Genomic DNA, 26,805 nt, shown 5'->3' on the forward strand with positions numbered 1-26,805 from the left:
CGTCGTGGTGCGAGGTGTTCTCCCAAGGATGCAGACGGGCTCGGACACAGCTTGCAGGTAGGAAAATGATTTATTTTAGAACTAAATCAGACAAGAGAAAAACAAAAACGACTAGCATGGGAGCTAGCAAGCAAAATAATCTAGCATGAGAGCTAGCAGGAAGCAAAGTGGTCGTCAGCTGTTGCATGAGAACAAACTAAGAAGCCAGGCAGAGTGCTGCCCGGGCGAAGACTAAATAGTCCTCTGATTAGCGCTCGGGCAACAGGTGCGCGTCCCGAAACGCTAACCAGAGGCAGGTGAGCAAAAATCTGCCGTCATGGCAACAGAAACAAAACACACGTGACACTAAAACTGTAAACAAACTGATCCGAGCAGCGGATCCTAACACTTTTAGCCTTTATTTCAGTACTGTTATTGCACTTGAGAATAATACAATCTGTTGATCAACTTGACATGCATTTGCATCACTGAACTCTGCTAAGCAATGTGGTCTACATACAACACACAAAGACAAAGATATGTTTCATAGGGCCAATTTGTTTCAGGCCAGAACAAATTGACAAAACTATTTCAAATAGCTGCAACATAACATACATAAGTAACAAACAGCATAATAACAACATAGCTGTAAACCAAGGAAGGCACACACTACATACACAAAGCCTAACAAGGCGTTTTTTTCTCTCAAGGAATTCTGAAATAAAATCATGTCTGAAGCCCAGAACACTCTACACATTTCCCCAGTTTTAGTTTAGAGATAAGGAAAGATTGGCCTGGCCCACTAGCATCTCTCTTTATGTTTGTGAACTTTATAGTCTATACATTTAGAGTGATGTGATAATCAAACACTCTAGAAGCCTAGAATGAAAGAGCAACAGTATATAAGAGAATTGACAGAGTGTGTGTACCTTCAGTGCGCAGTGCCTCGTTAAAATCCAGCCGCTGTTGCTTAGGAGGTGAAGTGTGTCTCTCTTTACTAGCTTCGTCGAAGCATGTTGCTATTGTAGCTGTTTCAGCAGAATTGAATTGCTAGGATAGGATCTTTGATCCAAGACACAACTTACATTTAACTAAAATGTTATTTTCTTTGTGGTCGACAAAAGAAAAGTAGTGAGAATATCTCCATGTTAAGAAACTCGGCTTCGGGCTTCGCCATGTCTTGTTAGTAAACACATACACGCCCCCTCCCACATACACACAGACAGCGCGCAGCGCGCCTCTTCCTTGTCGCCTCTTCCGCAGCGCTCCAATAAAACACACTCAGATCTTCTGTTTCTAGCCGATACTACATAAAAAATAACGTAAAATAACGCAGTAACGCGGGCCCGCAGGCAGTAGTTTGGGGACCCCTGATCTAGTGACTTAAGTGTTGTAAGTAAAAAAAAAAAAAACTAAAATCGATTACTTATTTTAACATGTTTATAAGCGGGTGTGTTTTTGGATCCCCAAGATTTTTAGTTCGGTTTAATTTTTTTTTACTGTCACTACAAAATAATAAGGATATTAAATTGAATGGTGTTTATTTATGGTATTATTTACTTATTTAAGGGTACAAATCAAATTTTGCATTCTGAAGTTTTTGTGGGGGGGAGAACTAGAGGTGCAGGAAATAATGGATTAAGTTGCAAGTGATAAATGTTTATTTAGTGAAACGAAAAGAAATGTAAAAATGCATCAATATACATAAATTAAAGATGCATCAATAATCGATTTTTAATCAAGCCGTAGCTCCTGAATCGTAATCGAATCGTGAGGTGCCCAAAGATTCCCACCTCTAGGGGGAACTATTGTATATTTTGTGTTTTACCATGTGTGTGTGTGAATGTATGTGTGTATACTGTGTGTGTGTGTGTGTGTATATATATATATATATATATATATATATATATATATATATATATATATATATATATATATATATATATATATATATATATATATATACATATATATATATATATATATATATATATATATATATATATATATACATACATATATATATATATATATATATATATATATATATATATATATAATTTTTTTAACTTTATATCGACAGACCTGAAGTTGATCTAGAGCGGGGGTCACCAACCTTTTTGAAACCAAGAGCTACTTCTTGGGTACTGATTAATGCGAAGGGCTACCAGTTTGATACACACTTAAATAAATTGCCAGAAATAGCCAATTTGCTCAATTTACCTTTAACTCTATGTTATTATTAATAATTAATTATATTTATCTTTGTGAAAACACTGATCATCATCTTAATGATTTCTCACAATAAATATATATAGAAACAGATAAATATCAATATGCAACACTTTATTTTTATATTTTCTCTGAGTGCACATTTTTCAAATTGAACATTTTCAAATGATGACAGTCTTGTGAAATCACAATATCCCATTTTAACTAGCTAGCCACTAACATTTTTTAACAAATCATGAATTACTTTGCACCATGTTTGTACAAATAATAACTCATGTAAAATACAAAAGTCAACTCTCACATTTGTAAATAAATCATGTCACACTTTGAACTGGACACCAAATCTGTTATCTGTTTCTTTGTCAGTTAGTGAAGACCAAGTCTTTAAAATATTTTATTGGATTTTCAAATTCTATTTGAGTTTTGTCTCTTAGAATTAAAAATGTCGAGTAAAGTGAGACCAGCTTGCTAGTTAATAAATAAAATTTAAAAAAATAGAGGCAGCTCACTGGTAAGTGCTGCTATTTGAGCTATTTTTACAACAGGCCAGCGGGCTACTCAGCTGGTCCTTACGGGCTACCTGGTGCCCGCGGGCACCGCGTTGATGACCCCTGATCTAGAGAGTTTCTTTAAAAACCGCCAACAATACTTTGTTTTTACGTTGTGGAGCCTGTATAATAACAAAGCATTGTCCATCCATCCATTTTCTACCGCTTATTCCCTTCGGGGTCACGGGGGGCGCTGGATCCTATCTCAGCTACAATCGGGCGGAAGGCGGGGTACACCCTGGACAAGTCGCCACCTCATCGCAGGGCCAACACAGATAGACAGACAACATTCACACTCACATTCACACACTAGGCCCAATTTAGTGTTGCCAATCAACCTATCCCCAGGTGCATGTCTTTGGAGGTGGGAGGAAGCCGGAGTACCCGGAGGGAATCCACGCAGTCACGGAGAGAACATGCAAACTCCACACAGAAAGATCCAGAGGCCGGGATTGAACTCACGACTACTCAGGACTTCGTATTGTGAGGCAGACGCACTAACCCCTCTTCCACCGTGCTGCCCACAAAGCATTGTTTCCGTTTTATTTCATCTATCATATATTCTGATTCTGATTTGGGTAAGCACTCCATTTATCTCGCCATAGCTTTGCTCCAAGTTCCACATTGGCAGCGTGACCAAGTCAAGCCAACCCTCACTCTCTCGGCTTCTGTCAGCTGCTCCAACATCTCGGATCTTCTTTCCAAATCCGAAATATTCATTCACCACATGATTCATCACAATGTTCAATGCATGATTGCGCTCGTCAATTGATGCTGACTTCCTCCTGCAGGAACACCTGGTGTTGGAAAAACAACCCTGGGAAAAGAGCTGGCTCAGCGGACAGGACTGACCTACGTTAATATCGGTGATCTGGCTAAAGAAGGTGAAACAAGTGCTTACTTTATGCTACTTAAAGGGGACCTACGGTGATTTGAAATGACAACTTCATAACTGTCGTACGTACATTTCTACAGGCTGTGGATACTTTAGCGACACGCGTAATTGATGCCAGGTAACAGTTCATGTAAAAAGTTCCAACTTTTACTCTGCAGACTGATTGATGTGCACATGAAAGTGTAATCTGACTCATGTAGGCAGGCTACTGTATAAACACATTTTGTTATAAGTTACAACAATTATTTTTAGGGCTGTCAAAGTTAACGAGATAACGTATTAACTATAAGTTCCTTTAACGGCAAACATTTTTTTTAAAGCACGATTAATGTTTTTGACACTCGGCCCGCTCCGTAGCTTGGAGAAAAGTGCAATACCGTCCACTTACTACTGAGCCACAAGCTGGAAAATAGCGAGCAGTACTGGACAAAGAAAGGGGGACCTGATGGAAATCTCAGATCCATAGCCGTGAAAAGTCGTTCTCCGGACAAGACAAGAACATTTTACCTTCAATCGCCGTGAGACGACATCATTGGAGCGTGGCGGCCATTGCTGCTTGTAGAGAGGAGCTTCACGTCCGTGTTTGGATTACAGTTAAAGGCCTACTGAAAAGAGATTTTCTTATTTAAACGGGGATATAAGATCCATTCTATGTGTCATACTTGATCATTTCGCGGTATTGCCATATTTTTGCTGAAAGGATTTAGTAGAGAACATCGACGATAAAGTTCGCAACTTTTGGTCGCTGATAAAAAAAGCCTTGCCTGTACCGGAAGTAGCGTGACGTCACAGGTTGAAGAGCTCCTCACATCTGCACATTGTTTACACCAGCAGCGAGAGCGATTCGGACCGAGAAAGCGACGATTACCCCATTAATTTGAGCGAGGATGAAGGATTTGTGGATGAGGAAAGTGACAGTGAAGGATTAGAGGGCAGTGCAGGACGCCAGGGTGTATCTTTTTTCGCTCTGACCGTAATTTAGGTAAAAGGGCTCATTGGATTCCACACTTTCTCCTTTTTCTATTGTGGATCACGGATTTGTATTTCAAACCACCTCGGATACTATATCCTCTTGAAAATGAGAGTCGTCAACGCGAAATGCACATTCACAGTGACTTTTATCTCCACGACAATACATCGGCGAAACACTTTAGCTTCGGAGCTAATGTGATAGCATCGGGCTTAACTGCGGATAGAAACAGAAGAAATAAACCCCTGACTGGAAGGATAGACAGAAGATCAACAATACTATTATTACTTCTACTATCAGGAGACACTGAACCAAACCCTGGACCTGTAACCACACGGTTAATGCTTTCCAGTCTGGCGAAGCCTAGCAATGCTGTTGCTAACGACGCCATTGAAGCTAACTTAGCTGCGGGACCTCGACAGAGCTATGCTAAAAACATTAGCTCTCCACCTACGCCAGCCCTCATCTGCTCATCACGACCCGTGCTCACCTGCGTTCCAGCGATCGACGGCGCGACAAAGGACTTCACCCGATCATCGGTGCGGTCGGCGGCTAGCGTCGGATAGCGCATCTGCTATCCGACTCAAAGTCCTCCTGGTTGTGTTGCTGTAGCCAGCAGCTAATACACCGATCCCACCTACAGCTTTCTTCTTTGCTGTCTTCATTGTCCATTAAACAAATTGCAAAAGATTCACCAACACAGATGTCCAGAATACTGTGGAATTATGTGGTGAAAACAGACGACTTAAGCTGGCCACCATGCTATTCCAAAATGTCTGCTTCAACCCGTGACGTCACGCGCAAACGTCATCATACCGAGAAGTTTTCAGCCGGATATTTCGCGGGAAATTTTAAATTGCACTTTATAAGTTAACCCGGCCGTATTGGCATGTGTTGCAATGTTAAGATTTCATCATTGATATATAAACTATCAGACTGCGTGGTCGGTAGTAGTGGGTTTCAGTAGGCCTTTAAGTGTATTATTAACATAAAATGTAGATCGTTACTCAAACTGGTTTAGTAAGATAGAATGCAAGCACAGCAGAAACGGTCACTTTGATCGGTCAAAACATATTTTCTCATACCAATCACACATCCAATCGGCGGCTTCACAATAATAGCGCTACGCTTCACATCCGGTCTAACCAACAAAACAACAAAAAATCGACTTACAATACGATCATGCTATTCTGTGATATTTCTACCTAAATAAGTGTTTTCTGGCAGATTGAAATTAAGTGTATTGTAATGGCAGCGGCGATATGAAGGAAGAAGACTGTCTTTGAACAATCTCGTCGTCTTCTTCGCTACCACTAAGACTAGTTTTAATAGTGCAGGCATTCCAGCTACTGCCCTCTGCAGCCCACATCGGGTAATTACAGTACACTACACAATATTACCATAGCTATGGTATATTCTTTTATAACCTGATCTGATTGATGTTCTGATACAGAATGTTTAACAGGCTAAATATTACATTTTATTGATAAGTAGGTAGAGAGAAGGTTAAGACATTGTCATGCAGAGATAAGAATGCCATTAACTTGTACAACATGTAAAGTACAGAATATCAGAAACATTTATTCAGGCAGAAAAAAATATCACCTAACATCTTTGATCGTAACAATCCACATTTTGTGTTATCAAGACGTATCTAAACATGGAAGTGTAGCTCCTCGCCTCTAAATGCAAGTGCTCCTACAGCAGGAGTACAAATTCTGTATTCCTACAAAATACAAACTCTGGTGAGACACCAACTAACGCACTGCAGGTATTTTTTTTTTTGTAATTCTTTTTAAAAGCGGGTTTGTATCCTTTTTATGTTGAGCTGTTTCAAAAAGCGTCATGGTTTAAAAAATGTCATTAAAGCAAGTTAATTGTCCGGTCATGGCATTAAAACTTATTACTAATTTTCTGGATTTGATCGTAGCTCCGTTTTTAGTAGGAAAGCCAGGCATCTCTTAGTACATGAGACCCCAGGATGTCACGTGTACACTTGCACAATACAACATGTCCGCAAAAGAAGCATTGTTACAAGGTGATCTTTCTTCCAGGAGATCTGTATGATGGTTATGATGAGGAGTACAACTGCCCCATTCTGGATGAAGACCGGGTGAGTCACATTTCAAAATATCTGTTTGGAACAAAGCATGATTGAATTATTGTTTTCCTCTCAAACTTTGGCAAACTCAATTGCAACATTCATGGAGGGCAGAATCAAGTGTAGCCTTTATCACCTTTTACAATAAGCAACAACATTTGAAACATATATTATCACTAATAACACAGATTTGGTTTTAAATGTACAAACCCCAAAACCAGTGAAGTTGGCACGTTGTGTAAATGGTAAATAAAAACAGAATACAATGATTTGCAAATCCTTTTCAACCTATATTCAATTGAATAGACTGCAAAGACAAGATACTTAACGTTTGAACTGGAAATATACGTTTGAAACTGCAAATATTAGCTCATTTAAAATTTGATGCCTGCAACATGTTTAAAAAAAGCTGGCACAAGTGGCAAAAAAGACTGAGACAGTTGAGGAATGCTAATCAAACACCTATTTGGAACATCCCACAGGTTAACAGGCTAATTGGGAACAGGTGGGTGCCATGATTGGATATAAAAGCAGCTTCCATGAAATGCTCAGTCATTCACAGACAAGGATGGGGCGAGGGTCACCACTTTGTCAACAAATGCCTGAACAAATTGTCCAACAGTTTAAGAACAACATTTTTCAACGAGCTATTGCGACAAATTTAGGGATTTCCCCATTAAAGGTCCGTAATATCATCAAAAGGTTTAGAGAATCTGGAGAAATCACTGCACGTAAGCAATGATATTACAGAGCTTCGGTCCCTCAGGCGGTACTGCATCAAAAAGCGACATCAGTGTGTAAAGGATATCACCACATGGGCTCAGGAACACTTCAGAAATCCACTGTCAGTAACTACAGTTGGTCGCTACATCTGTAAGTGCAAGTTAAAACTCTACTATGCAAAGCGAAAGCCATTTATCAACAACACCCAGAAACGCTGCCGGCTTCGCTGGGCTTGAGCTCATCTAAGGTGGACTGATGTAAAGTGGAAAAGTGTTCTGTGGTCTGACGAGTCCACATTTCAAATTGTTTTTGGAAACTGTGGACGTCGTGTCCTCCGGAACAAAGAGGAAAAGAACCATCCGGATTGTTCTCCGCGCAAAGTTGAAAAGCCAGCATCTGTGATGGTGTGGGGGTGTATTAGTGGCCAAGGCATGGGTAACGTACACATCTGTGAAGGTACCATTAATCCTGAAAGGTACATGCAGGTTTTGGAGCAACATATGTTGCCATCCACGCAACGTTATCATGGACGCCCCTGCTTATTTCAGCAAGACAATGCGAAGCCACATGTTACAACAGCGTGGCTTCGTAGTAAAAGAGTGCGGGTACTAGACTGGCCTGCCTGTAGTCCAGACCTGTCTCCCATTGAAAATGTGTGGCGCATTATGAAGCCTAAAATACCACAACGGAGACCCCCGGACTGTTGAACAAATGGGAAAGAATTCCACTTAAAAAATGTGTCTCCTCAGTTCCCAGACGTTTACTGAGTGTTGTTAAAAGGAAAGGCCATGTAACACAGTGGTAAAAATGCCCCTGTGACAACTTTTTTGCAATGTGTTGCTGCCATTCAATTCTAAGTTCATGATTATTTGCAAAAAAAAAATGTACCGTAATTTCCGGACTATAAGCCGCACCTGACTATAAGCCGCACCAGCTAAATCTAGGGGAAAATACAGATTGCTCCATATATAAGCCGCACCCGACTATAAGCCGCAGGATTTTGATGTGTAATTACCGTAGTATATAGGGGTTCCTGCTACCACGGAGGGGATTGTCGGGACAGAGATGACTGTTTGGGAACGCAAAGCGTCCCATTTATTAACAAATCTTTCAATCTTTCAATCAAACTTTCACATCTTTGACATGGCGAACAGCATTTGTGCAGAGTACAAATAATACAACGGTGCAAAGTAATACAAAGTGCTCGCCTGTACGTTATCAAAATAACCAGCCTACCGGTATATGAAAAGTCAGTCTTTAATCATTGTGTCATCGTCTTCCTCCTGCGTACTAAAAGCACCGAAATCCTCTTTGTCGGTGTCGGAGAAGAACAGGCCGTAAATAAGCCGCACCCTTGTATAAGCCGCAGGGACCAGAACGAGGGGAAAAAGTAGCGGCTTATAGTCCGGAAATTACGGTAGTTTCTCAGTTTGAATGTTAAGTATCTTGTCCCTGCAGTCTATTCAATTGAATATAGGTTGAAAAGGATTTGCAAATCATTGTATTCTGTTTTTATTTACCATTTACACAATGTGACAACAAAAGAAAATATATGCATCATTGCCAGTCAAAATGATCATGACATCATATACATGATACTGTTATTTTTGCCACGCCCCTAGCATAACATATACTGTACAGTGGCACCCTGGGGGAAACCCTGAGATGTGCCATATCTTACTGCCAAATCTAACTTGTGTGCCTGTTCTGGTGGTGCAGGTGGTGGATGAGCTTGAAGAGAAGATGGCGCTTGGCGGAGTGATTGTGGACTACCACGGCTGCGATCTGTTCCCTGAGCGCTGGTTCCACATTGTGTTTGTCTTGCGCACAGACAACACTCAGCTGTACACGCGTCTTGAGAGCAGGTACCTGCCAGCGTCCCCTTCCTGTCAGACCCTTTCAACTATGGAGCACATCGCTATTAAATGGGCTGCTGTGAGAATTAAACTACTGTATTTTCTGGACTATGAGACACACCCGCTAGATTTCAGAAGAAAAAAAAATGTTTCCTTATATTAGTCGCACCGGACTATAAGCCACATATATACTGTATAGGTTGTGGAATGAGTTATTTATACAGAAATATTCTGTAAATATTTATTTACGTACCTTAATTGTTTCCAAACGGTGTCTGTAACACGGCAGTAAAACGGATGAGCAAACAAAACATAAGTCATGGACCCACTAGCTGCGCAAACTAGCTCTCCAATCAGCTAAACGGACTCAATAACTCCACGGTGACGTTTTGGTGAATTTGCTGAGGAATTTGTGGAAGTGAAACAACACAAAAAAGAATGCCATTGTAAGTTAATAATACTAACACAGACACTCGTAAACCTGTTAGCATATTAGCTCATGCTAACCACGCTACCTTGATTACGATAGCACGTACAAATATGCACAAAATCACTCCTACAGACATCACACATGGGACGCTTTAGTCGGTAGGAATTGTTTTAGTTGTATTGTAAAACTTGCAAACGTTGTTAGGAGCGATGAGTGAAGAACCCATACGTGTAGAAACGCGTTGGACGACTTGACGACCTAACAGCACTTCTACGTCCGGTTGAAAGCACTAAATGGAAGGACATAGGGCGTACTCCACCAAAACATGGTGCCATAGCACAAACAATAACTTCCTTTTTTATACTATTTGCATTGTGACCGTCAGCAAGGGAAAATACATAAATTAGCCGCACCGTTTTATAGGCCACAGGGTACAAAGCGTAGGAAAAACTTAGCGGCTTATAGTTTGGAATTTATGGTACATCTTAGGGCTGGACAATGATTTGAACTTGAATTAAAATTTTCATGATGGCATCTCACAATTATGAAAATATAATATCCATGCATACTAGGGTTGGGCGATATGGCCTTTTATTAATATCTCAATATTTTTAAGACGTGTCACGATACACGATATATATCTCGATATTTTGCCTTTGCCTTGAATTAACACCTGATGCATATAATTACAGCAGTATGATGATTCTATGTGTCTACATTAAAACATTCTTGTTCATACTGCATTAATATATGCTCATTTTAAACTTTCATGCAGAGAGGGAAATCACAACTAAGTCAATTTAGCAAAAGTGTATTTATTAAACAGTTATTAAGCAGTGGCACAAACATTCATGTCATTTCAAAACAGAAGGTGCAAGATTGTCAGAGACATTTTAAAACAAGCTATTAGGGCACATTTGTGCATGATGTCACTAAGATGACTTATCAAAACAACACTAAATTAAAGTGCACTTTTTGTACAAAACGCAACTACAATAGTTTAAAACAAATAAAGTGCACTTTTGTGCATGATGTCACACAAAATATTTCAATAACTGTACAATAAAAATGAGCTGCATAATAGGAAATCAAATCCTTTGTTCTGTGGTAGGTTCCTGCGGACGTTATCTCCTTCTGTTGACTAATTTTTTCATAGCGTGTTGATCTAGAAATGGTTGCTTTGGCATTTTGTGGGTGTGGCACCAAACAGAGATGTTGACATGCGGAGTTTCAAGCACTCTTCATTCTCTAGCGGGTGACTTTTTAAATGATGCTACAAATCAGCAGTAGGTGCTACTTTTTGTAGCAACGCTTTTGCCCCACACTTGACTTATCACGGTTTTCTGTTCGACATACTCCCACTTGAAGCCAAACCACCGCCAGACAATGGACTGAATGAATGAATTTTCTTGGGAATTAAATCCTCCTTCATTTGTTACCAGATTCGCACCTTCTTTCTCTCGTATCACCACTCGCACCACTCCGCTGGCATCACAGCTAATGTTAGCCATGCTGCTACCTCTCTGCTCAGCGAGGGCGTATGACGCGACAGTACGTGACGTACGTACGAAGGTGCGCTTGTTTTAAGTCTCTGTGAGAAGGAGAGACAAGAAAGAGTGAAAAAAGCCTGTAGTGTAATGCCCGCAGCTAAAAGCAACTGCGTGAGAACGTATAGTCGAATATCACGATATAGTCATTTTCTATATCGCACAGAGACAAACCCGCGATATATCGACTATATCGATATATCGCCCAGCCCTAATGCATCCATTTCCTACTGTCAGGAAGTAAAAGTTGAACGTGAACATTATTGTTTTTACGCTTGTTACTAGGGATGATGCTCGAAACCGATTTTCCTGGTTGTTCGATAAGAAAAGAATCGAGTCCTCGGACTCGAATCCCTTTTTACCATTTACACAACATGACAACTTCACTGGTTTTGGGTTTTGTACTTGATAACCCACTTTTTGGGTCATTTTTCATTCTTCCTACTGAGGACTTGAGGTGAGATGACAAAAGATGAATGAGCGACATGTCATGGGATCTGAGCCAAGGATGTCGTTGTGGCTTGTGCAGCCCTTTGAGACACTTGTGATTAAGGGCTATATATAAATAAACTTTGATTGATTGATTTATAATGGCATCATTCTGACAGAGGCTACACCGGCAGGAAGCTGCAGGAAAATGTGCAGTGTGAAATCTTCCAGAGCATCTACGAGGAGGCACGGGAGGCCTACAAAGAGGAGATCGTTCACCAACTGCCCAGCAACACTCCCCAGGACATGGACAACAACCTGGACCAGATCCTGCAGTGGACTGAGCAGTGGATCAAGGAGCACAACTAGCATTATGTATGTCAAATATCTTTTCTATATCAGGAAATAAATACCTACAATATCCAAATACTCTTTTCAACATCTATCAAATATCCAGTAATTAAATCCATCCATCCATTTTCTACCACTTGTGCCTCTCGGGGTCGCGGGGGGTGCTGGAGCCTATCTCAGCTGCATTCGAGTCACCACCTCATCACAGGGCCAACACAGATAGACAGACAACATTCACACTCACATTCACACACTAGGGCCAATCAACCTATCCCCAGGTGCATGTCTTTGGAGGAAGCCATGCAGTCATAACATGCAAACTCCACACAGAAAGACCCCGAGCCGGTGGTCAAACCCAGGACCTTCGAATTGTGAGGCACATGCACTAACCCCTGTTCCACCCTGTTAATGTGTTAATGTTAATATTTTTTAATATAATGTTAATATTTTTTTATATACTGTCAATATGTTAATATTTTTTAATATAATGTGTTAATATAATATGTTATTTGTTAATATAATTTTAATATTTTTAATATACTGTTAATATGTGTTAATAGAATATGTTAATATTTTTTAATATCCTGTTAATATAATGTTAATATTTTTTAATATAATTTTAATATTTTGAATATACTGTTAATATAATGTGTTAATATATGTTAATATTTTTTTTATATAATGTTACTATTTTTTAATATAATGTGTTAATATAATATGTTAATATTTTTTAATATACTGTTAATTTAATGTAAATATGTGTTAATATAATATATTCATATAATATGTTAATATAATGTTAATATTTTTAATATGTGTTAATATAATATGTTAATATAAGGTAATATAATATGTTAATATGTGTTAATATAATATGTTAACATATATTATTAACATAATGCAATATTGTCTTAATATACTGTTAATATAATGTGTTAATATAATTTTAATATATGTTAATAGAATTTTAATATAAGCTAATATAATATGTTAATATTTTTGTAATATACTGTTAACATAATGTGTTAATATAATATTAATATTTTTTAAATATAATGTTAGTATAATGTGTTAATATAATTTTAATATATGTTAATATAATATTAATATTTTTTAAATATAATGTTAGCATAATGTGTTAATATAATTTTAATATATGTTAATATAATGTTTTTTGCATGTTTAAAAGTCATGCACTTGTTTGCAATACATATCATGTTTCTGTCAAAGTGGAAAGAAGGAAAATGTTTCATAAGAAAGATGAGGTGCTTTATATTTCCAGGCGGTGGTGGTCCATATGAAAGGAGGTGTTGCGCCACATGAAAGGAGGTGGTGGGCCACATGAAAGGAGGTGGTGAGCCACGTGAAAGGAGGTGGTGGTCCACATGAAACAAGGTGATGACCACATGAAAGGAGGTGGTGGGCCAAATGAAAGGAGGTGGTGGTCCACATGAAAGGAGGTGGTGGTCCACATGAAAGGATGTGGTGGGCCACATGAAAGGAGGTGGTGGGTCACATGAAAGGAGGTGGGCCACATGAAAGGAGATGGTGGTCCACGTGAAAGGAGGTGGTGGTCTACATGAAACAAGGTGGTGGGTCACATGAAAGGAGGTGGTGGGCCACATGAAAGGAGGTGGTGGGTCACATGAAAGAATGTGGTGGGCCACATGAAAGTATGTGTCAGAGCAGATGAGTTTGAGAGCTGTGCTATAAAGTATCGTCACGTTGTAGGGTGTGTGCAGATTGTAGGACAGTGTACGCCTCATGCAAGAATAAAGTAGTTATGATGGATTTGTTTGAACATGTTTGCATTTCGCCAAGCATTCTTCTTCATGAACATCATCGTCATTTCAATACACTGCATCTTTTTTTGCTTTTTATGTCCCATTTTCTCGTCAATGTGCTTTGGGACAATAAAAACATGCAGCAAACAGCCCCTGTAATATTTCAATAGACATGTTTCTTCTTGGCTGCTGCAGGTACAGCGAGGTTTTCAATGTCACTATTTGTACTAATGTAACATTGTCGGGATGCAGAATTGGGAAAATCAACCTGCTATTGTTTTAAGTAACGCGTTTATCATTGGGCGTCATTGTCAATGTGTGCTCATGCCACCGTCGTCCGCCAGGTGGCGGTCATGCACCACCTGCTGCTTGACTCATCGGCAATAGAGAAGAAGAAGACAAAGAAGGAAGTGTCAACACTTTTTATAAACATGTTCTTCACGCCGAGTTCAAGGACTAACTTTGGAAATACCTTGAATGAAGGTACGTGCTTCTTTAATAGCGCTTTATAGAACAAATTATGTCACACTTCTAACCTTCATTAGTAACAAAAGAGGAAATCTAGCGAATTCAAACCTTTTTAAGAGAGCATTTGTTTCTCTCACGGGACTGTGCTGAAGACACGTTTGTTATTACTACATTTATTCTATAAAGTTAATTACACAGTTGTTAATTAAAGTCAGTTTGTTCAGTGTTCTACTTACGGTGGCCGACAGGGACAGGCGCGTAGTAACGTCTTAACACAAATTATCCAAAAACACAAGACAATCACTCGACGGAAATATATTTTTATTGCCAAAATGCTGGAATCACACAAACGCCACAGGGTCAAAAGCAGATATTTGGAATATTCAACGAAAGAAAAATGCCAACACTGCATACATACACGGAAGGAAACGTTGGTTGGTTAAGCGACCACGACGTTGGCCGAGCCACCCGGATGTGAGCTGAGCTACCCGGATGTGAGTGGCGCTTTAAAAAAAACAAAAAAACTTTATTTTAATAACCGTATAATTTAACAGTCCTAATAACGATAATCAAGTATCCTCATAAAATAGGAACTAACATAAACATAAAGGTGAAACAAATAACACACACAATAATAAAAAAAGGAATATAACATGTGCGAGTGAAAACACTAAACTAAAAGCAAATAATTTCAGGCTGTACATTTATATTTTCTTTGATGGTGATCGTTTTTAGAATGATTTTAGAGCGTGGGAGGTTATTGTTTGGTTTTCTTTTGTCATTACTGGTGAATTGTACACAAAGTTAGCGGCGCTAGCAGGAAGTCAGCCTAGCTACCAGAATGTGAGTCGAGCTACCAGGAAGTTAGCAAGGCTACCAGGAAGTTAGCGGAGAGACCAGGAAGTTGACAAAGCTACCAGGAAGTTAGCAGAGCTACCAGGAAGTTACCCGGACTACCAGGAAGTTACCCCGGCTACCAGGATGTCAGTCGAGCTACCAGGAAGATACCTGAGCTACCAGGAAGTTAGCGGAGCTACCAGGAAGTTACCTGGGCTACCAGGAAGTTGGCAGAGCTACCAAAGTTAGCAGGACTACCTGGAAGTTAGCGGAGCTACCAGGATGTGAGTTGAGCTACCAGGAAGTGAGTTGAGCTACCAGGAAGTTAGCAGAGCTACCAAGAAGTTAGCAGAGCTAGCAGGAAGTCAGCCTAGCTACTAGAATGTTAGTTGAGCTACCAGGAAGTTACCTGCGCTACCAGGAAGTTAGCGGAGCTACCAGGATGTGAGTTGAGCTACCAGGAAAGGAAGTTAGCAGAGCTACCAGGAAGTTAGCGGAGCTACCAGGAAGTTAGTGGAGCTACCAGGAAGTTACCTGGGCTACCAGGGAGTTAGTGGAGCTACCAGGAAGTTACCTGGGCTACCAGGAAGTTAGTGGAGCTAGCAGGATGTGAGTTGCGCTACCAGGAAGTTAGCAGAGCTACCAGGAAGTTACCCGGGCTACCAGGAAGTTAGCAGAGCTACCAAAGTTAGCAGGACTACCAGGAAGTTAGCGGAGCTACCAGGATGTGAGTTAAGCTACCAGGAAGTGAGTTGAGCTACCAGGAAGTTAGCAGAGCTACCAGGAAGTTAGCGGAGCTAGCAGGAAGTCATCCTAGCTACCAGAATGTGAGTTGAGCTACCAGGAAGTTAGCAGGGCTTCCAGGAAATTAGCGGAGCTACCAGGAAGTTACCCGGGCTACCAGGAAGTTAGCAGAGAGACCAGGAAGTTGACAAAGCTACTAGGAAGTTGACAAAGCTACCAGGAAGTTAACGGAGCTACCAGGAAGTTACCCGGGCTACCAGGAAGTTAGCGGAGCTACCAAAGTTAGCGGGACTACCAGGAAATTAGCGGAGCTACCAGTATGTGAGTTGAGCTACCAGGAAGTTAGCTGAGCTACCACGATGTGAGTTGAGCTACCAGGAAGTTACCTGAGCTACCAGGAAGTTAGCAGAGCTACCAGGATGTGAGTTGAGCTACCAGGAAGTTACCTGAGCTACCAGGAAGTTAGCGGAGCTACCAGTATGTGAGTTGAGCTACCAGGAAGTTAGCGGAGCTACCAGGATGTGAGTTGAGCTACCAGGAAAGGAAGTTAGCAGAGCTACCAGGAAGTTAGCGGAGCTACCAGGAAGTTAGTGGAGCTACCAGGAAGTTACCTGGGCTACCAGGAAGTTAGTGGAGCTACCAGGAAGTTACCTGGGCTACCAGGAAGTTAGTGGAGCTAGCAGGATGTGAGTTGCGCTACCAGGAAGTTAGCAGAGCTACCAGGAAGTTACCCGGGCTACCAGGAAGTTAGCAGAGCTACCAAAGTTAGCAGGACTACCAGGAAGTTAGCAGAGCTACCAGGATGTGAGTTAAGCTACCAGGAAGTGAGTTGAGCTACCAGGAAGTTAGCAGAGCTACCAGGAAGTTAGCGGAGATAGCAGGAAGTCAGCCTAGCTACCAGAATGTGAGTTGAGCTACCAGGAAGTTAGCAGGGCTTCCAGGAAATTAGCGGAGCTACTAGGAAGTTACCCGGGCTACCAGGAAGTTAGCGGAGAGACCAGGAAGTTGACAAAGCTACTAGGAAGTTGACAAAGCTACCAGGAAGTTAGCTGAGCTACCAGGAAGTTACCCGGGCTACCAGGAAGTTAGCGGAGCTACCAAAGTTAGCGGAGCTACCAAAGTTAGCGGGACTACCAGGAAATTAGCGGAGCTACCAGTATGTGAGTTGAGCTACCAGGAAGTTACCTGAGCTACCAGGAAGTTAGCGGAGCTACCAGGATGTGAGTTGAGCTACCAGGAAGTTACCTGAGCTACCAGGAAGTTAGCGGAGCTACCAGTATGTGAGTTGAGCTACCAGGAAGTTACCTGAGCTACCAGGAAATTAGCGGAGCTACCAGGAAGTTACCCGGGCTACCAGGAAGTTAGCGGAGAGACCAGGAAGTTGACAAAGCTACTAGGAAGTTGACAAAGCTACCAGGAAGTTAGCGGAGCTACCAGGAAGTTACCCGGGCTACCAGGAAGTTACCTGAGCTACCAGGAAGTTAGAGGAGCTACCAGGATGTGAGTTGAGCTACCAGGAAAGGAAGTTAGCAGAGCTACCAGGAAGTTAGCGGAGCTACTAAAGTTAGCAGGACTACCAGGAAGTTAGCAGAGCTACCAGGATGTGAGTTAAGCTACCAGGAAGTGAGTTGAGCTACCAGGAAGTTAGCAGAGCTACCAGGAAGTTAGCGGAGATAGCAGGAAGTCAGCCTAGCTACCAGAATGTGAGTTGAGCTACCAGGAAGTTAGCAGGGCTTCCAGGAAATTAGCGGAGCTACTAGGAAGTTACCCGGGCTACCAGGAAGTTAGCGGAGAGACCAGGAAGTTGACAAAGCTACTAGGAAGTTGACAAAGCTACCAGGAAGTTAGCTGAGCTACCAGGAAGTTACCCGGGCTACCAGGAAGTTAGCGGAGCTACCAAAGTTAGCGGAGCTACCAAAGTTAGCGGGACTACCAGGAAATTAGCGGAGCTACCAGTATGTGAGTTGAGCTACCAGGAAGTTACCTGAGCTACCAGGAAGTTAGCGGAGCTACCAGGATGTGAGTTGAGCTACCAGGAAGTTACCTGAGCTACCAGGAAGTTAGCGGAGCTACCAGTATGTGAGTTGAGCTACCAGGAAGTTACCTGAGCTACCAGGAAATTAGCGGAGCTACCAGGAAGTTACCCGGGCTACCAGGAAGTTAGCGGAGAGACCAGGAAGTTGACAAAGCTACTAGGAAGTTGACAAAGCTACCAGGAAGTTAGCGGAGCTACCAGGAAGTTACCCGGGCTACCAGGAAGTTACCTGAGCTACCAGGAAGTTAGAGGAGCTACCAGGATGTGAGTTGAGCTACCACGAAAAGAAGTTAGCAGAGCTACCAGGAAGTTAGCGGAGCTACCAGGAAGTTACCTGGGCTACCAGGAAGTTAGTGGAGCTACCAGGAAGTTACCTGGGCTACCAGGAAGTTAGTGGAGCTACCAGGAAGTTACCTGGGCTACCAGGAAGTTAGTGGAGCTACCAGGAAGTTAGTGGAGCTACCAGGAAGTTACCTGGGCTACCAGGAAGTTAGTGGAGCTAACAGGATGTGAGTTGCGCTACTAGGAAGTTAGCAGAGCTAGCAGGAAGTTAGCGTAGCGACACGGGGTGTGAGTGGTGAGTGAGATTAGTATTTAAACACACACATACACAAACTGACACACACACAAACAATCAAACAAACACACACACACACAAACACACACTGAAAGCGGTTCCTTGACTATTTGTGGTACAGGTGGTGTGTTCCTGGAGGCACCATGCTGGTGATGACCACCACTTCCTGTCCTCACCTGTCACCTGCAGCGTGTGGCAAGTCTCTCCACTCCCGACTGGAAGCAAGACCCTAAAGGCATCCAGGTCACTGACATTCAGGGCGTGGTCAATATGACATCATCATGTAGTCATCCAGGTCACTGACATTCAGGGCGTGGTCAATACGACGTCACCACGTAGCATGCATAGATGCAGATCTTTCTTGATAAGAAGGCTAACAGAGTTAGCATTTAAACACACACCTGTGTCATTAGTGATCAGAATGATTCTATGTTCCAGTTCTTAGTGTACAATGTGAGACAACACACACCTATGTCATTAGTGATCAGAATGGTTCTATGTTCCTGTAAGTGTCGTTGAAACTTACACTTGATATTTTTGTTTTAAGGGTTATTATTTTTTGTTGAAAATTATTATGGTTGTGAATTCATGTTACATTTTTGTAAATAAGACACATTTTGTTTACTATAAAAAGGGCAATTTAATTCCTTTTGTTACACCGCTATTCTCGCGAGGTTTTGGTTTAGTATTAGAGGTTGCAAGACCTGCATTCGCCCAGACATGCAACAGACTTTGAGCGAGCCATCAGCAGCAGCAAGAACATTTAGCTAGCTGAACAAGGTATTTTGTCATATTGTGTCAAATTATTATGTATATTTGTAAAGTACATTGGTTTAATTATTGTACGCTCATTTAGTATGCACAAGACTGAAATATTTGCTGCCCAATAACCTCCGAACTGGCAGGCGGCCACGAGGTAGTTATTTTGTTTAACACTTTATTTGCCTGTGACTGAACTATGTCTAAAGCTTTGTATTTCATGTCTTGTCCTGTAGTTTTCCACGGCATAAACCCAGGTAAAGAGCCCGTCTTTAAGAAGCCGTGCCTGTGTTGTCATTTCGGAGCCGCAGTTCCAGTTCTTAGTGTACATAGTGAGAAAACACACCTGTGTCATTAGTGATCAGAATGATTCTATGTTCCAGTTCTTGGTGTGCAATGTGAGACAGCAGACACATGTGTCATTAGTGATCAGAATTATTTTATGTTCCAGTTCTTAGTGTACAATGTGAGACAACACACACACACATGTATCATTAGGGATCAGAATGAGTCTATGTTCCAGTTCTTAGTGTACAATGTGAGACAATACACAGCTGTGTCAACAATGGTCAAAATTATTGTTTATTCCAGTACTTAGTTGTTAGTGTTCAATGTGAGCCAGACAATGTATGTACTGTAGTTGTACTAACACGCATGACGTGCAGCGTGTATCATGATCAGTTGTCCGTTTGGTCCAGCTGGCCGAAATAAATTTTTTCTGGTTTATTTGGGTAAGCACTCCATTTATATTGAAATAGCTTGTGCCCAAATTCCACATTCACAGCATCAAAGTCACTTTCACCTCACTCTTACGGCTTCCGTCTACTTCAATGTCTTCCTTTGTGCTCGCTTCTATAAGCAGCAGTTCATCCTCAGTATATTCCGCTTCAAAAAGATACGGTTGTGAATCCTTATCTGTCAAAAAAATAGTGGTCTTCGTTGTCTGTTACCGAGTCTGCCACGAGTAGAACACACTCGCGTTTGTTGCCGGAAGTAGGAAGTGTGCTGCTATGAAACGGAATTAAATGCACGGAAGAAATCAGTCCCAGCAATAATTAAAAGTATCAAAATATGGTAAATATTGTACATATTACATATTGTTATGAAGGTGTCTGTTACTACATTATATATATATACTTGCAGTGTGTATATTGTACATGATACATATTCTTATGAAGGTGTCTGTTACTACATTATATATATACTTGCAGTGTGTATATTGTACATATTACATATTGTTATGAAGGTGTCTGTTACATTATATATATACTTGCAGTGTGTAAATTGTACGTATTACATATTGTTATGAAGGTGTCTGTTACTACATTATATATATACTTGCAGTGTGTATATTGTACATGATACATATTGTTATGAAGGTGTCTGTTAATACATTATATATATATACTTGCAGTGTGTATATTGTACATATTACATATTGTTATGAAGGTGTCTGTTACTACATTATATATATATATATATATACATATATATATATACTTGCAGTGTGTATAATGTACATGATACATATTGTTATGAAGGTGTCTGTTACTACATTATATATATACTTGCAGTGTGTATATTGTATATATTACATATTGTTATGAAGGTATCTGTTACTACATTTTATATAGATACTTGCAGTGTGTATCTTGTACATATTACATATTGTTATGAAGGTGTCTGTTACTACATTATATATATACTTGCAGTATGTATATTTTACATATTACATATTGTTATGAAAGTGTCTGTTATTACATTTTATATAGATACTTGCAGTGTGTATATTGTACATATTACATATTGTTATGAAGGTGTCTGTTACTACATTTTATATATATACTTGCATTGTGTATGTTGTACATATTACAAATTGTTATGAAGGTGTCTGTTACTACATTATATATATACTTGCAGTGTGTATATTGTACATATTGCATATTGTTATGAAGGTGTCTGTTACTACATTTTATATAGATACTGGCAGTGTGTATCTTGTACATATTACATATTGTTATGAAGGTGTCTGTTACTACATTATATATATACTTGCAGTGTGTATATTGTACATATTACATATTGTTATGAAGGTGTCTGTTACTACATTTTATATAGATACTTGCAGTGTGTATATTGTACATATTACATATTGTTATGAAGGTGTCTGTTACTGCATTTTATATAGATACTTGCATTGTGTATCTTGTACATATTACATATTGTTATGAAGGTGTCTGTTACTACATTATATATATACTTGCAGTGTGTAAATTGTACGTATTACATATTGTTATGAAGGTGTCTGTTACTACATTATATATATACTTGCAGTGTGTATATTGTACATGATACATATTGTTATGAAGGTGTCTGTTACTACATTTTATATAGATACTTGCAGTGTGTATCTTGTACATATTACATATTGTTATGAAGGTGTCTGTTACTACATTACATATATACTTGCAGTATGTATATTTTACATATTACATATTGTTATGAAGGTGTCTGTTACTACATTTTATATAGATACTTGCAGTGTGTATATTGTACATATTACATATTGTAATGAAGGTGTCTGTTACTACATTTTATATAGATACTTGCATTGTGTATGTTGTACATATTACATATTGTTATGAAGGTGTCTGTTACTACATTATATATATACTTGCAGTGTGTATATTGTACATATTGCATATTGTTATGAAGGTGTCTGTTACTACATTATATATATATATATACTTGCAGTGTGTATAATGTACATGATACATATTGTTATGAAGGTGTCTGTTACTACATTATATATATACTTGCAGTGTGTATATTGTACATTTTACGTATTGTTATGAAGGTGTCTGTTACTACATTTTATATAGATACTGGCAGTGTGTATCTTGTACATATTACATATTGTTATGAAGGTGTCTGTTACTACATTATATATATACTTGCAGTGTGTATATTGTACATATTACATATTGTTATGAAGGTGTCTATTACTACATTTTATATAGATACTTGCAGTGTGTATATTGTACATATTACATATTGTTATGAAGGTGTCTGTTACTGCATTTTATATAGATACTTGCATTGTGTATCTTGTACATATTACATATTGTTATGAAGGTGTCTGTTACTACATTATATATATACTTGCAGTGTGTATATTGTACATATTACATATTGTTATGAAGGTGTCTGTTACTACATTATATATATAATTGCAGTATTTATATTGTACATGATACATATTGTTATGAAGGTGTCTGTTACTATATTATATATATACTTGCAGTGTGTATATTGTACATATTACATATTGTTATGAAGGTGTCTGTTACTACATTATATTTATTTATATATATATATACTTGCAGTGTGTATTTTGTACATGTTACATATTGTTATGAAGGTGTCTGTTACATTATATATATACTTGCAGTGTGTAAATTGTACGTATTACATATTGTTATGAAGGTGTCTGTTACTACATTATATATATACTTGCTGTGATATTTTGTACATATTACATATTGTTATGAAGGTGTCTGTTACTACATTATATATATACTTGCAGTGTGTATCTTGTACATATTACATATTGTTATGAAGGTGTCTGTTACTACATTTTATATAGATACTTGCAGTGTGTATATTGTACATATTACATATTGTTATGAAGGTGTCTGTTCCTGCATTTTATATAGATACTTGCATTGTGTATCTTGTACATATTACATATTGTTATGAAGGTGTCTGTTACTACATTATATATATACTTGCAGTGTGTAAATTGTACGTATTACATATTGTTATGAAGGTGTCTGTTACTACAATATATATATACTTGCAGTGTGTATATTGTACATGATACATATTGTTATGAAGGTGTCTGTTAATACATTATATATATACTTGCAGTGTGTATATTGTACATATTACATATTGTTATGAAGGTGTCTGTTACTACATTATATATATATATATATATATATATATATATATATATATATATATATATACATATATATATATATATATATACTTGCAGTGTGTATAATGTACATGATACATATTGTTATGAAGGTGTCTGTTACTACATTATATATATACTTGCAGTGTGTATATTGTACATATTACATATTGTTATGAAGGTGTCTGTTACTACATTTTATATAGATACTTGCAGTGTGTATCTTGTACATATTACATATTGTTATGAAGGTGTCTGTTACTACATTATATATATACTTGCAGTATGTATATTTTACATATTACATATTGTTATGAAGGTGTCTGTTACTACATTATATATATACTTGCAGTGTGTATATTGTACATATTGCTATGAAGGTGTCTGTTACTACATTATATATATATATATATACTTGCAGTGTGTATAATGTACGTGATACATATTGTTATGAAGGTGTCTGTTACTACATTATATATATACTTGCAGTGTGTATATTGTACATTTTACGTATTGTTATGAAGGTGTCTGTTACTACATTTTATATAGATACTGGCAGTGTGTATCTTGTACATATTACATATTGTTATGAAGGTGTCTGTTACTACATTATATATATACTTGCAGTGTGTATATTGTACATATTACATATTGTTATGAAGGTGTCTGTTACTACATTTTATATATATACTTGCAGTGTGTATATTGTACATATTACATTCTGTTATGAAGGTGTCTGTTACTGCATTTTATATAGATACTTGCATTGTGTATCTTGTACATATTACATATTGTTATGAAGGTGTCTGTTACTACATTATATATATACTTGCAGTGTGTATATTGTACATATTACATATTGTTATGAAGGTGTCTGTTACTACATTATATATATACTTGCAGTATTTATATTGTACATGATACATATTGTTATGAAGGTGTCTGTTACTATATTATATATATACTTGCAGTGTGTATATTGTACATATTACATATTGTTATGAAGGTGTCTGTTACTACATTATATTTATTTATATATATATACTTGCAGTGTGTATATCGTACATATTACATATTGTTATGAAGGTGTCTGTTACATTATATATGTACTTGCAGTGTGTAAATTGTATGTATTACATATTGTTATGAAGGTGTCTGTTACTACATTATATATATACTTGCAGTGTGTATATTGTACATATTACATATTGTTATGAAGGTGTCTATTACTACACTATATATATACTTGCGGTGTGTATATTGTACATATTACATATTGTTATGAAGGTGTCTGTTACTACATTATATATATACTTGCGGTGTGTATATTGTACATATTACATATTGTTATGAAGGTGTCTGTTACTACACTATATATATATACTAGCGGTGTGTATATTGTACATATTACATATTGTTATGAAGGTGTCTGTTACATTATATATATACTTGCAGTGTGTAAATTGTACGTATTACATATTGTTATGAAGGTGTCTGTTACTACATTATATATATACTTGCAGTGTGTATATTGTACATATTACATATTGTTATGAAGGTGTCTATTACTACATTATATATATACTTGCGGTGTGTATATTGTACATATTGCATATTGTTATGAAGGTGTCTGTTACTACATTATATATATATACTTGCAGTGTGTATATTGTACATATTACATATTTTTATGAAGGTGTCTGTTACTACATCATATATATACTAGCGGTGTGTATATTGTACATAATACATATTGTTATGAAGATTGTTATGACAGATCATCATGAGTCACCTTAATGTGGAGGTGAAGAATCCTATTGGATGAAAGGTGAAAGGCCCTCCGCTAACAAGAAGAACATTAGCTGGTTAGCGTAGCTTGTTGAATGTCATAAAAATGTAGTTCATACCATCTTCACACCGGTGTCCTCTCTGTGTGCACAGAGGTGTGCCAATATGCCACAGCCCAGAATCAAGTTGGTGGTGACAGGAGATGACTTTGGCTACTGTCCCCAGAGGAACCAGGGCATCGTGGATTGCTTCTTGGCAGGGAGCGTCTCCACCGTGTCCCTGCTGGTCAATGCCTGTGCTGCCAAGCATGCCTCCGACTTGGCCAAAAGGTACTTTTATTACAAATAATACCACCTTTAATGTACTCTATTTTTGTATTATTATTGTCTACCACTCACAATACGACCTTTAATGTTGTCTATTTATGTATTATTATTGTCTACCACTCACAAAACAACCTTTAATGTACTCTATTCATGTATTATTGTCTGCCACTCAAAATACAACCTTTAATGTACTCTATGTATTATTATTGTCTACCACTCACATTACAACCTTTTAATGTACTCTACTTATGTATTATTATTGTCTACCACTCACAATACAACCTTTATTGTACTCTATGTATTATTATTGTCTACCACTCACATTACAACCTATTAATGTACTCTACTTATGTATTATTATTGTCTACCACTCACAATACAACCTTTAATGTACTCTATTTATGTATTATTATTGTCTACCACTCACAATACAACCTTTAATGTACTCTATTTATGTATTACTATTGTCTGCCACTCACAATATAACCTTTAATGTACTCTATTTATGTATTATTATTGTCTACCACTCAAATACAACCTTTAATGTACTCTATTTATATATTATTATTGCCTACCACTCACAATACAACCTTTAATGTACTCTATTCATGTATTATTATCGTCTACCACTCACAATACAACCTTTAATGTACTCTCTTTATGTATTATTATTGTCTACCACTCATAAAACAACCTTTAATGTACTCTATTCATGTATTATTGTCTACTACTCAAAATGCAACCTTTAATGTACTCTATTCATGTATTATTGTCTACTACTCAAAATACAACCTTTAATGTACTCTACTTATGTACTATTATTGTCTACCATTCACATTACAACCTTTAATGTACTCTACTTATGTATTATTATTGTCTACCACTCACAATACAACCTTTAATGTACTCTATTTATGTATTATTATTGTCTACCACTCACAATACAACCTTTAATGTAATCTATTTGTGTATTATTATTGTCTATAACTCACAATATAACCTTTAATGTACTCTATTTATGTATTATTATTGTCTACTACTCAACTACAACTCTGCTATGCAAAGCCAAAGCCATTTATCAACAACACCCAGAAACGGCGCCGGCTTCGCTGGGCCCGAGCTCATCTAAGATGGACTAATGCTAATTCAAATTGTTTTTGGAAACTGTGGACGTCCTGTCCTCTAAACCAAAGAGAAAAAGAACCATCCGGATTGTTCTCGGCGCAAAGTTGAAAAACCAGCACCTGTGATGGTATGGAGGTGTATTAGTGCACAAGGCATGGATAACTTACACATTTGTGAAGGCACCATTAATGCTGAAAGGTACATACAAGTTTTGGAGCAACATAAGTTGCCATCCAAGCAACGTTATCATGGACGCCCCTGCTTATTTCAGCAAGACAATGCCAAGCCACGTGTTACAACAGTGTGGCTTCGTAGTAAA

General features: G+C 38.3%; 2 protein-coding genes across 5 annotated transcripts in view; both read left to right on the forward strand.

Moving 5' to 3' along the window:
- ak6 (adenylate kinase 6) overlaps positions 1 to 13,721 on the forward strand; it is a 17,026-nt gene extending 3,305 nt beyond the window's left edge. The window contains exons 2-6 of one of the 2 annotated variants that reach the window (XM_062025377.1): positions 3,551 to 3,643; positions 6,679 to 6,737; positions 9,168 to 9,313; positions 11,890 to 12,085; positions 13,344 to 13,721. In XM_062025377.1, coding sequence (XP_061881361.1) covers positions 3,551 to 3,643; positions 6,679 to 6,737; positions 9,168 to 9,313; positions 11,890 to 12,079 — 488 coding nt within the window. In that variant the 3' untranslated portion in view covers positions 12,080 to 12,085; positions 13,344 to 13,721. Of the gene's footprint in view, positions 1 to 3,550; positions 3,644 to 6,678; positions 6,738 to 9,167; positions 9,314 to 11,889; positions 12,140 to 13,343 lie in introns of those variants that run through there. The other variant, XM_062025375.1, reaches the window with a different exon arrangement.
- Positions 13,722 to 14,232: 511 nt separating this feature from the next.
- Positions 14,233 to 26,805, forward strand: part of ydjc (YdjC chitooligosaccharide deacetylase homolog) — a 31,606-nt gene continuing 19,033 nt past the window's right edge. For 2 of the 3 annotated variants that reach the window (XM_062024170.1, XM_062024169.1), the window contains exons 1-3: positions 14,233 to 14,328; positions 18,628 to 18,749; positions 25,189 to 25,364. In XM_062024170.1, the coding sequence (XP_061880154.1) occupies positions 25,201 to 25,364 (164 nt within the window). In that variant the 5' untranslated portion in view covers positions 14,233 to 14,328; positions 18,628 to 18,749; positions 25,189 to 25,200. Of the gene's footprint in view, positions 14,329 to 18,627; positions 18,750 to 19,384; positions 19,423 to 19,501; positions 19,523 to 25,188; positions 25,365 to 26,805 lie in introns of those variants that run through there. The other variant, XM_062024171.1, reaches the window with a different exon arrangement.

This window comes from Entelurus aequoreus, linkage group LG17 (assembly GCF_033978785.1).
Source record: "Entelurus aequoreus isolate RoL-2023_Sb linkage group LG17, RoL_Eaeq_v1.1, whole genome shotgun sequence".
Taxonomy (NCBI): domain Eukaryota; kingdom Metazoa; phylum Chordata; class Actinopteri; order Syngnathiformes; family Syngnathidae; genus Entelurus; species Entelurus aequoreus.